A 12,560-nucleotide genomic window follows, 5' to 3' on the forward strand; every position below is an offset into this window, starting at 1 on the left:
CCTTTTCTATTATTTATTTATGTATTTATTTTGTCTAAGAAAGTCTTTATTTCCCTTTTACTTTTGAAGGATAATTTCACAGGTACAGAATTCTAGGTTGGTGTTTTTTTCTTTCAGTGCTTTATTTTTTTTCTTTTTCTTTTTTCTTTTTTTTTTTTTTAATGTTTATCCATTTGAACTTCATTTTGAGAGAGATAGAGAGCAAGAGGGGTAGGGACAGAGACAGAGAGAGGGAGACAGAATCCCAAACAGGTTCCATGCTGTCAGTGCAGAGCCCAATGTGGGCTTGAACTATGATGACCTGAGCTGAAATCAAGAGTCAGACACTTAACCGACTGAGCCCCCCAGGCGCCCCTCTCTCAGTACTTTAAATATTTCACTCCACTCTCTACTTGCTTGCATGGTTTCTGAAATGAAGTCAGATGCAATTTTTATCTTTGCTCCTCTATAGATAGGTATATTTTCCCCTCTGGCTTCTTTCAAGATTTTTCTTTATCATTGGTTTTCTAATGTTTGAATGTGATATGCCTAGGTGTAGCTTTTTTGGGAGGGCATTTATCCTGCTTGGTGTTCTCTGAGATTTCTGGATCTGTGATATGGTGTCTGTCCTTACTTTGGGGAAATTCTCAGTCTTCATTGCTTCAAATATTTCTTCTGTTCCTTTCTTCCTCCTCTTGTATTCTCATTCCATACATTACACTTTTTGTTGTCCCACAGTTCTTGGATATTCTGTTCTGATTTGTTCAGTCTTTTTTCTGTTTGCTTCCCATTTTGGAAGTTTCTATTAACATATCCTCAAGCTCAAAGGGTCTTAGCCATGTCGTCTACTGATAAAAGGCATGTTTCATTGCTGTTATGGTGCTTTTGATCAGTAGCATCTCTTTTTGAATCTTAGAATTTCCATCTTTCTGTTTATGCTGTATATCTCTTTTTTGTACCTATTAGCATATTAATCACAATTTTTTAAATTCCCTTTCTGATAATTCTCAACATCCCTGCCATATTATGAGTCTGGTTATGATGCTTAGTCTGTCTCTTCAAATTGTTTTTTGCCTTTTAGTATGCCTTGTAAATTTTTAATATCCAGACGTGATGTGCTGGGTAAAAGGAACTGCAATAAATAGGACTTTTCTTTAGTGAGGTGGTAAGATGTCAGGGTAAGGGAAGCTTTCTATAGTCCTATCATTAGGTCTCAGTCTTTAGTGAGCTTGTGCCTTTGAACTGTGAACTTCATAAGTGTTTCTAAGTTTTTCCCCCACTTAAGTGGGAAAGGATGGCTAGAGTGGGCTGGAGTTGGGTATTTCCCTAACCCCCAGATCAGTTAGGCTCTGGTAAAATAATTTCTCTTGATGGTGGGCCTTGTTAAAAAGAAAAGAGGGGCGCCTGGGTGGCGCAGTCGGTTAAGCGTCCGACTTCAGCCAGGTCACGATCTCGCGGTCCGTGAGTTCGAGCCCCGCGTCAGGCTCTGGGCTGATGGCTCGGAGCCTGGAGCCTGTTTCCGATTCTGTGTCTCCCTCTCTCTCTGCCCCTCCCCTGTTCATGCTCTGTCTCTCTCTGTCCCAAAAATAAATAAAAAACATTGAAAAAAAAATTAAAAAAAAAAAAAAAAGAAAGAATGCTCTGGTTATTTGAAAAGGGTTCCTTTCCCCCTTCCCCTGCCAGAGCCATGAGGGGATTTTTCTCCAATATTTACTTTGAGAAGTTGGTTGAGCTCCTAGAAATAAAACTCACAAAATTATGCCCCCCACCATGACTGCACTCCCCTAGAGTTTTTAACTCTCAGACTTACCCGCTTTGAGCCCCCAGCAATTCATCAATTATAGTTTAGATTTTCCTATCACAGTATGGGTTCCAGTTGAGGGTTCTGCTCAGGATTTCTGCTCTGGTAAGTTGTAATTCTCAGTATTTGCCTGTCGCTCCAATTTTGGGGGTAGTTTTTTATCCTGTAACCTCACATCTCTGATGGAGCTAAGCTGTTTTGTTTGTTCAGCTTTTCAGTTGGTATTAGGATGGAGTGATGACTTTCAAGATCTTTACATGCTGATCCAGAAACTGGAAGTCCTGTCCATACCCTTTCGGTAGGTACCATAAAATTGTCTAAGCTTCAGTGTCAGACATGCTAATACAAACACTCTATGATTACACTGATTAGAACGTGGGTGTTTCCAAAATTCCTTAGCCACCCATTTATAATTATTTTATTAAGGTACATTACTTATGTATTCTCATTTAGAATCACAAAACTAGAAGTGTCTGGCTGGTTCAGTCAGCAGAGCATGTGACTTTTGATCTCAGGGTCGTGAGTTTAAGCCCCACATGTGACAAAGAGTTTACTTAAAAAAATTGGGATCACAAAACTGGAAAGCTGGAAGTTACATTAGAGATCATGTAATTCAATATGTCCGTTTTAAATATTGAAAAATCAAGGCCTGAATTTGAATGTAACCAAAATTCTTGACAAGCACTGTTCAACAGAAATTTCTGCAATGATGGGGGGGATCCTGGGTGGCTCGGTTGGTTAACTGTCTGACTTCAGGTCAGGTCATGATTTTGGGGTCCATGAGTTCGAGCCCTGCATCAGGCTCTATTGACAGCTCAGAGCCTGGAGACTGCTTCAGATTGTGTCTCCATCTCTCTGTCCCTCCCCTGCTCATGCTCTCTCTTTCAAAAATAAATAAAGGTTAAAACATTTTTAAAAGAAATTTCTGCAACGATGGAGACGTTCCACATCTGTGTTGTTCAGTGTAGTAGCCATTAGCCATATATTTCTATTAAACAATTGCAATCGGACTTGTGCAACAGGGAAATTAATTTTTAGTTTTATTTAATTTAAACTTAAAAGACACATGTGGCTAATGACTACTGTACTGGACAGATCCATAGCTAATTTACATTGTAGGAAGCACAGAGGATAGAGAAGTAGGTTAAGTGACTTGTCCTGCAGTGCACCACTTGTAGTCAACAGAACTGAAACTAGAACCCAGAACTCCTTAATCCTAGACTTTTGACTGTGCTGTCTTTTCGGAGTCCAAAAGACAATGAATTTAAAGCAGGGTTTCTCAACCTCAGTACTATTGACATTTTGGACTGGATTTTTTGTCCTGTTCACTATAGACTATTTAGCAGCATCCCTGGCCTCTACCCAGTAAATACTATCTTCCAGCTGTGACAAACAAAACTGTCTCCAGACAAAGCCATATATCCTGGGGGCAAAACTGGGGGCAAAATCATCGCCTTTGAGAACCTTAGGTTACTAGGATTTCCTAGTCACACAAGATGTCCTTCAGGACCCCCGTAAGAGGCAGGTTAGATCCAATTTAACAGTCAAATGAGAACTTTAAGAATATGATATAGAAAAAGGAGAAGGAACAAGGGCAGGAATGAGAATGGGATGGGGATCGTGACCACACAAAAGAGAGAGACCAGGACCATGATCAGATCAGAGTCGATCAAGAGAAAAGAGCAAGATCATGAAAGGGAACTGGAGCAGGTGAGAGAGAGAGAGAGAACAGGAGTGAGAGTGAGAAAAGGAATGGGAACGAGAGAGAGAGAGACAAGAAGTGGGACTGAGGAGAGGACAAAGAAGATGCTTATGAACAAAACTTGAAAGAAAACTCTGAGAGAAAGAAGCTGCTTACCAAGAGTACCTTAAGAATTGGGAAATCTGAGAACAGAAGAAAACCCAGGAGTATGAGAAAGAGGCTGAAAGAGAAGAAAGAAGAAGATAAATGGCAAAAGAAGCTAAATGACTAAAAGAATTCTTAGAAGATTATGATGATGATAGAGACGATCCCAAATATTACAGAGGAAGCGGTCTTCAGAGAAGGTTGCCTGGTAGGCAAAAGGAAATGGAAGCAGATGAACGGGACAGAAAAAGAGAAGGAAGAGCTAGAGGAAATCAGGCAGTGCCTTTCTGGCTGAAGGGCACCTGGATCCAGATGATGGAACAAGAGGCTGAATTGTGCAGACAATCACAGATAAAGCAAGAACCAGAATCAGAGCAAGAGGAAGAAGAAAAACAAGAAAAAGAAGAAAAATGGGAGGAACCAATGGAAGAGGAAGAAGAGTTGGAGCAAAAGCCCTGTCTCAAACCAACTCTGAGGCCCATTAGTTCTGCTCCATCTGTTTCCTCTGCCAGTGGCAATGCAACCCCCAACACTGTTGGGGATGAGTCTCCTTGTGGTACTGTTATTCCTCATGAAAATTCACCAGATCAACAGCAACTTGAGGAACATGGGCCAAAAATAGAGCTAAGTCTTAAACTGGGTGCTTCCAATAGTCCTGGTCAACCTAATTCTGTGAAGAGAAAGAAACTCCCCATAGATAGTATCTTTAACAAATTTGAGGATGAAGACAGTGATGATGTATCCCCAAAAAGGAAACTAGTTCCCTTGGATTATGGTGAAGATGATAAAAATGCTGCCAAAGGCACTGTAAACACTGAAGAAAAGCTCAAACACATTAAGGTCTCATTGAGAAAATCCCTATGGCCAAACCTGAGCTCTTTGCTTATCCCCTGGACTGGTCTATTGTGGATTCTATATTGATGGAATGATGGATTAGACCATGGATTAATAAGAAAATTATAAAATACATAGGTGAAGAAGAAGCTACAATAGTTTATTTTGTTTGTTCTAAGGTTATGGTTCATAGTTCACCTCAGAGCATTTTAGATGATGTTGCCATGGTACTTGATGAAAAAGCAGAAGTTTTTATAGTCAAAATGTGGAGATTGTTGATATATATGAAACAGAAGCCAAGAAAATTGGTCTTGTGAAGTAAAAATCTTTTTACATGTAGAGTTTCGTTTCAGATTTCTTCTTTTCCACCCTTCAGAAAACTTTGACTTTTTCGGTCTTCAGAGACATTTGGAGATCTGTGCTTTTTTTTTCCAATGTAGAAAATGTGAATTTTTTTGTCCTTTAATGTGGTGATGCCCTGTGTACACCCTTGGTTGGAAAAGACACCTGAATCCTCTTTGGTTCTCTTTATACTCACCAGGTAAAAATTACTGCTATGTTTTATAAGCCACAGCTACTGTACACAGCCTATCTAATCTTGTTTTGATTTTTTGTAAGTATTAAAATGACCCCCCCCCCCAAAAAAAGTGCAAATTAACTCAACAGGGATGCCTATTGGTGGCTACCACTTGAATGGGGATTAAAAATCAACTATGCATAATAATTTGTTGAGCACCTACTATGTACATAGTACCATATGCTTTACATATTTTATCTCTAACTATCAAACTAACATTGCAAGACAGATGGAATTCTCTTCATTTTACAGATAATTGTGGTATAGAAGTTTAACTGGCACAAGGTCACACAGCTAGCTAGCAAGAGGGAAATGCAAAATTCGTACACACCAATTAGCTATATCTGAATTTAACACCCATGTATTTTCTACTTGAGTATACCTCTAACAATGTCTTTATTACTCAGGACTGAAGAGGCAGATCTGAAACATAAGATAAAGAACAGAATATAAATAGAATGAAGAGAATTCTTAAAGAGGTAAAGGTACATTCAGTGCGGAGAGTTGCAGGGAGATATTACTATGCTTAAGGAAGAAAGTGGTACTTGAGCTAGACCTTGAAATAATGTCAGAATTTGAGTGTCCAGAAAAAAAAGAATTCTGAAAAGAGACTGCTTAGGTAAAAGATTGACTCCTCAGAAAATTCTCCTCTAAATTTTGAAGAGGCTGTGATTTACGTGAGCAGTCTAGCTAGCATAGAATAGGAAGGAGATGAGGTTGGGAAGATAAAGGTTGCAATTAGCTCACAGTGGGTCCTGAATGCTGGATCAATGATTTAGATTTCATTCTGTGTAAAATGAGAGTTTTTAAGCAAGGCCATGACAAGAATAAAATTATATTTGTTGTCCTACATCTTGTGATATCTTTCCCAAGGCAACATGTAATCCTACACTCTTTTCAACACACAGAATACAGTAATTAAAATTTAGTTGAAACATGAAAGAAAGCCACTTCACTTTCACGTAAAATAAACTTTCAATGGTGGCTGGAAAGGTAATTGAAAGTTAAGACTTCCAAAGTCTACAGTAGAGAAAAAATCTTTAATCAGGGAGAAAAAAGAAATTACAGGAAAATTTTACTTATAAAGTAGCAATTTCTCTTTCTAAAATTATTTTTTCCTTTTACCTAAATGTGAATAAAATAAAAATTTGAGGCTGGGAGAGATTTTCTAAGAAAGCAGCTTTCTTGAAATCCAATTGCTCTAATTCAAATTCAGGTATCTGAGATCTCTTTACTGTTACGTATCAAGGATTATTTCTTTCTTACAGCAATACAATACTATATGAATTAAAAAGAAAATTAAAAAAAACCCACCTCTATGTAATCTCTACCCCATGTATGCTGTACAACCACACATCTCAATTACTTTTTTTCCCCTACATTATTCACAGTAAAGAATGTATGAGGGGCCCCTGGGTGGCTCAGTTCATTGAGCGTCCAACTTTGGCTCAAGTCATGATCTCATGATTTATGGGTTTGAGCCCCACGTTAGGCTCTGGGCTGACAGTTCAGAGCCTGCAGACTGGTTTGGATTCTGTGTCTCCCTCTTTCTCTGCCCCTCCCCTGCTCTCACTCTGTCTCTCTGTCTCAAATGTAAATAAATATTAAAAGGAAATTAAAAAAAAAAAATGATATTTCTAACATTAATCTAGTAGTTCTTAGGAACTGCATCTGGTACTAGTTTTCTGTTTTTTTTATAATTCTTTTGATTTGTATATTTGTTTGATTTATTGGCTCCTTACATTTTTTCTGTTTCAGTAATAAAGTGGATTAATAATTATCAGTGTGTTTGGAATTTAAGATTATGAAATCTAGAGTGTCAGGGGTAAACAACTATGACTGACTCATAGGGCTTTACTTTTTCATATTACCACGAAATTTTAATAGTAATCAAAAAGTAACACTTATTAAAACATCTGAGTTCAGGTAGTTTGTAAAGGTTAATACATATTAAAGGCAGTCAAGTCAACAATGATGAAAACACAAAATGTTTCACAGTTTTCTGAAGACATTTCTGAAAAAAGTTACCTATTTCACTTTTCCTATTTTATTGTAATGTATTTAATTAAGGAGAAAGATCTTTGCTTACTGAGCATTCCATTCCTGTATTTATTTCCTGCCAAAAGGATCCTTAGCTTTTGTTTACCATATGTTTCATCATGGTGACACACATTAGGAGATCAAGAAGATTATGGTTTCCAGTTTTGAATAAGCAGATGGAAAATAGTGCCCTAAAGGAATAAGTTGAATGAAACAAAAGCTTGTTTCAGTACAAATTAAGAGGAAGAATAGAAAACTAAAGAAAAAATTTTCCATTTAGCTTTTGGGTTTCCAGATAAGAAATCAAGCAGCCACTGTAAAGAAAATACCCTCAGTTGAATAATTTTACAAATAGAAGTGGCATACACAAGCCTACTTTCCTGGGGTACCTGGATGGCTCAGCTGCTTAAGTCTCTGACTGTAGCTCAGGTCATGATCTCAAGGTTCATGAGTACGAGCCCCCATGTCAAGCACATCCTGCTTCAGATCTTCTGTCCCCCTCTCTCTCAGTCCCTCCCAAACTCATGCTCTCTTTCTCTCTTAAAAAAAAAAAAAATTAACATCAAATGCCCACTTTCCCAATTATATCTTATTGTTTGCAGTTATCCACTCAGTCTCATTAAAAGCTTTCTGATGTTTTAGTGGGTATTTTATTACAAAAAAGAGAACCACTTAGGGCAGTGTACGATGGGGAGTTATTATTTAATGGTTATAGAGTTAAAGTTAGAGATGAAGAAAAAGTTCTGGAGACGGATAATAGTTCTGGAGATGGTTGCACAACAGTGTGAATGTACTGAATGGCAAAGAACTGTACACTTAAAAATAGTTAAAATGGTAACCTTTACCTTATGTATAGTTTATCATTGAAGAGAGAGCAGAGAGAGAAAGAAAGAAAGGTGCAGTTATTTTACTTGACTAGGATATGGTAAAAAAGACAAAAAATGTTAAAAAAGCCAAAATAGGCATTTATGTAATAATTTAGGCATTATAAATTTTATTTCTCATCAGAATGTTGTAATAGCTATTAAAAACAAGAGAGGTTATGGAAGGGAGTATAAATTCCAGATACTTAAGTGACCAATAACTGACCAAATGAGTCAACATATGATTAAAGACAGCAACCTCCTTTCCTTTTTAGATTCCTGATCTACCCTTTACAGATTTTGATTTAAAGTGGTATCTTGATAATTTCCAACACTGCCAACTTCCTAGGCTGTGCTCGTACAAATCCTATTATCTTTCAGTCTCTCCCCTCCTATTCTTAACTACCTGTGTAAGTTAAGGGGTGGAGGGAGAGTTTAATGTAATATAGATGTAAAATGCAGTGGATTAAATAAGATGGGAATTTTAAATCTTTGTAACAGTCTTAAGGTAGGTAGCGCACCTCGATCCCACAATGAGATTCAAAGGCCCCAGTTCTCCCCTTCTCATTGCTCTTTGAACTCACAGGATATTGTCCTTATCAACCAGCTTACAGGAAGGAAGAAAAAGTGGAAATGAAGGACCATTTCCTTTTGGTTACATAGAAGTGGCACTCACTTCTCAAATTCCATGAGCAAGACTTTAGTCAACACCTACATCTAGCTAGAAAGGATACTGGAAAATTCTATTTCTCACTAGGAGTCCATATACCTAGGTAATACTATGGAAAATGGATTTGGGGAGAACAATGTGTAGTCTGAACACTACCCTATTCCCAACATCATCAGGTGACTGAGCATAGTTTGTTTGGTTCTCTTATAATATCAGTATTTCCAGACACTAAAAACTGTTAGGTTGCATCTATCACAACATTTTTTTTTTAAAGGTTCACATGGTCTTTTTTTTTTTCAACTTATTTTTTTTTATTTATTTTTTTTATTTTTGGGAAAGAGAGAGACAGAGCATGAATGGGGGAGGGGCAGAGAGAGAGGGAGACACAGAATCGGAAACAGGCTCCAGGCTCCGAGCCATCAGCCCAGAGCCTGACGCGGGGCTCGAACTCACGGACCGCGAGATCGTGACCTGGCTGAAGTCGGACGCTTAACCGACTGCGCCACCCAGGCGCCCCGCCCCATGGTCTTTTTATTCCACAATTCTTACATAACAAATCATCTTAAGACCTTGTGGTGCCCCTTGAAGGCATTATGCTCAGTGAAATAAGAAAGAGAAAGGCAAACACTGTATGATCTCTCTTTTTTTTTTTTAAATAAATAGAATCCAAGTTCATAGATACAGAGAACAGATTGGTGGTTGCCAGAGGCAGGGGTTGGAGGGTGGAAGAAATAGATAAACTGTTGCTATTGTTTTGTTTTAACAAATTTAATAAAAAACAAATATTTGGAAAGATCCTCAGGTATCTTTAAATTTGAATGAAATTTCTCTTCCTTTCAGTTAACTTTGTGTCATTATTTGTAAATATGCATGATCCAGAGATAACCATGACAACTCAGTTATGTGTATTTTCCCCATTTTTCTAAATGTATTCAATGATGCAAGTATATGTTTTTAACAAAATAAAATTATGCTATGCATTAAACAATACTTAGTAAAACTTAGTGGCATAAAACAAAAATTTTATTGTGTTCACAGACTCTATGGACCAGGGATTTGGGTAGAGCAAAGAAGAGATGATTAGTATCTACTCCACAGTGTCTGGGGCTTCAGCTGGGAGACTCAAAGGCTGGGAGTGACTCAATGGCTGAGGGCTGAAATAATCTGAAGACATCTTCACTTACATGTCTGTGGTTGATGCTGCCTGTTGACTTGGAACTTCATTGGACTGTCAACATAAAATAGGTGGCTCGGTCGGATGGCTCAGATGAGCATCCGACTCTTGATTTCGGCTCAGGTTATGATCCCAGGGTTGTGGGATTGAGCCCTGCATCACACTGAGCATGGAGCCTGCTTGAGATTCTTTCTCTCTCCCTCTGCCCCTCCCCTGCTTACGCTCTCTAAAAACAAAAACAAAACAAACAAAAAACCCACAAAACCTGTTAAATGTGGTCTGTCTGCACAGGCTCGTTTAAGCTTCCACACAGTGATTTCTGAAACAAGAAACAAAGCACTAGCTATAAGGGACAAAATTGATAACTTCCACTACAGTAAGATTTAAAAAGCTTGTTCCTCAAAAGCACTACAGAGAGAGTAAAGACACCTTGGAAAAGGAAAATATATTTGTAAAACATATTTTTAATAAAAGACTCTTACTTGGAATATGTATAGAATCCCAACAAAAAAGTAATAGAAACTATCTAGAAGTTTTTAATTTTTTTAATGTTTTTATTTATTTTTGAGAGAGAGAGAGAGAGAGAGAGAGAGACAGAGCGTGAATAGGGGAGGGGCAAAAAGAGAGGGAGACAGAGAATCTGAAGCAGGTTCCAGGCTCTGAGCTGTCAGCACAAAGCCTGACTCTGGGCTCGAACTCATGAACCATGAGATCATGACCTGGGCTGAAATTGGATGCTCAACCAACTGAGCCACCCAGGCGCCCCTAGAAGTTTTTAAATGAGCAAAATATTTAGATTGGCTATTCACAGGAAGGGAAATACAAATGGTGAACCAATATTGAAAAGGTACTCAAACTCAGTTGCAATTAAGGAAATGCAAATTAAAACCACAATTAAAACCCACTATATATTTAGGAAGTCTGACAATAAAAAGTATTTTTAAAGATATGAAACAACTGTAATTATCATACACTGTTAGTGAGGGTATACACTGGTACAATCGATTTGGAAATCAGTTTGGCACTAGTAAAGCTACATGTATATCCAATGATCCAACTACTTCATATGGAGCTGGAGAAACTGTGCAGGTGTGTACCAAAAAATATGTATGACATGTATCATTTAAACATCCATCTATATAGAGAACAAGTTGGGTTAACATGTGACGGAGATCAAGGACTGCACTTTTTTTTAATTTTTTTAATGTTTATTCATTTTTGAGAGAGGCAGAGTGTGAGCATGGGAGGGGCAGAGAGAGAGGGAGACACAGAATCCAAAGCAGGCTCCAGGCTCTAAGCTATCAGCACAAAGCCCTATGAGGGACTTGAACTTCTGAACTGTGAGACCATGGCCTGAGCCAAAGTAGGGATTACACTTTTGATCAGCACAGGGTGATATATGGAAGGGTTGAATCACTATACTGTACACCTGAAACTAATATACACTGAATGTTAACTAAATGGAATTAAAATAAAACTTTAAAAAATCCATCAGTCTATGCATTTCACCAATTTAATAGACTAAAGGAGAAAAACCATATAATTATCTCAATAGATGCATTATGTGACAAAAGTCAACATCCACTTGTAATATAAATTCTTGACAAACTAGAAAAGATCTGGAATCTAGACAGCTCCAAATGTGTTTGAATTACAGAATGAAATGCTTATTTTCCAATTTAAATATCCTCTGAACTATTTGGTATACAAAATCTAAGACAGTAATGGCTTAGAGCCAATGTTCCTTAAAGATTGTCCCTCGGGGCGCCTGGGTGGCTCAGTCGGTTAAGCGTCCGACTTCGGCTCAGGTCACGATCTCGCGGTCCGTGAGTTTGAGCCCCGCGTCGGGCTCTGGGCTGATGGCTCAGAGCCTGGAGCCTGCTTCCGATTCTGTGTCTCCCTCTCTCTCTGCCCCTTCCCCGTTCATGCTCTGTCTCTCTCTGTCTCAAAAATAAAAAAAAAAAAAAAAAAAAAAAAAAAAACATTAAAAAAAAAAAAAGATTGTCCCTCAGGGTGCCTGGCTGGTTCACTAGGTACAGCATGTGACTCTTGATTTTGTGGTTGTGAATTCAAGCCCTATGTCGGGTGAAGAACTTACATTAAAAAAAGAAAACTTAAATACCGTCCCTCTATTAGATCTTTATAACAACTTTTTAATTAAATATTTTGTTTCAGGAGATTTCAAAGATCAAGGTGGGTTGAAAATAAAAGTGTTAATACTACTCTGAAAAAAATATTTGCTCCCCCATTAATATATTAATCTATATCCTACAGTCCCTTATCTTTTAATTTATAAACACTCTAGATTGGCAGGAAGCATACTCTTCCTCATGGTGAATTTGGATAGTTCATGAATTATTTAATTTAGAGTGAAATCTGATTATAACACAGACTTTGGAGTAAAAAAGTCCTGGGTTTAGATTTTTGATTCTTGGCTTCTTAGCTATGTATAATCTCGGGTAAGGTATTCAATCCCTCTGAGTTTGTTTTTCTTCCATAAAATTGGGATAATAAAACCCAGGCCAGGTGTGAGGATTAAATGATAAATATAAAGCATCTGGCACTCAATAAGTGTTATCTATTACCATATTTTAGAACTAAGTAAAGTAAATATATGTTAATTGTTGTTGGGTGAATTTCAGAGACCCCAGGCCCTGGGGCCTCGACCCAGCCCAACCCAAAGAGGTTGCCAAAGGTTCTTGTTTTCATCCCAAGAAAGAATTCAAGGACAGACACAGCACACCAAAGGAGTGACACAAGCGGGAAAGTTCATTAA

The 12,560-nt window shown here is 37.9% G+C and overlaps 1 protein-coding gene across 8 annotated transcripts in view; it reads right to left on the minus strand.

Annotated features, from left to right (window-relative positions):
- Window positions 1–12,560, minus strand: part of CARF (calcium responsive transcription factor) — a 103,003-nt gene that overhangs the window by 8,908 nt on the left and 81,535 nt on the right. For 3 of the 8 annotated variants that reach the window (XM_058708675.1, XM_058708629.1, XM_058708700.1), the window contains 2 exons: window positions 10,050–10,103; window positions 9,616–9,838 (listed from right to left, as the gene is read on the minus strand). The exons of 4 other annotated variants lie outside the window; for them this stretch is intronic. In XM_058708675.1, the coding sequence (XP_058564658.1) occupies window positions 10,053–10,103 (51 nt within the window). In that variant the 3' untranslated portion in view covers window positions 9,616–9,838; window positions 10,050–10,052. Of the gene's footprint in view, window positions 1–9,615; window positions 10,104–12,560 lie in introns of those variants that run through there. One more of the 8 variants, XM_058708613.1, reaches the window with a different exon arrangement.

The sequence above is a fragment of the Neofelis nebulosa genome, chromosome 2 (genome assembly GCF_028018385.1).
Source record: "Neofelis nebulosa isolate mNeoNeb1 chromosome 2, mNeoNeb1.pri, whole genome shotgun sequence".
Taxonomy (NCBI): Eukaryota; Metazoa; Chordata; class Mammalia; order Carnivora; family Felidae; genus Neofelis; species Neofelis nebulosa.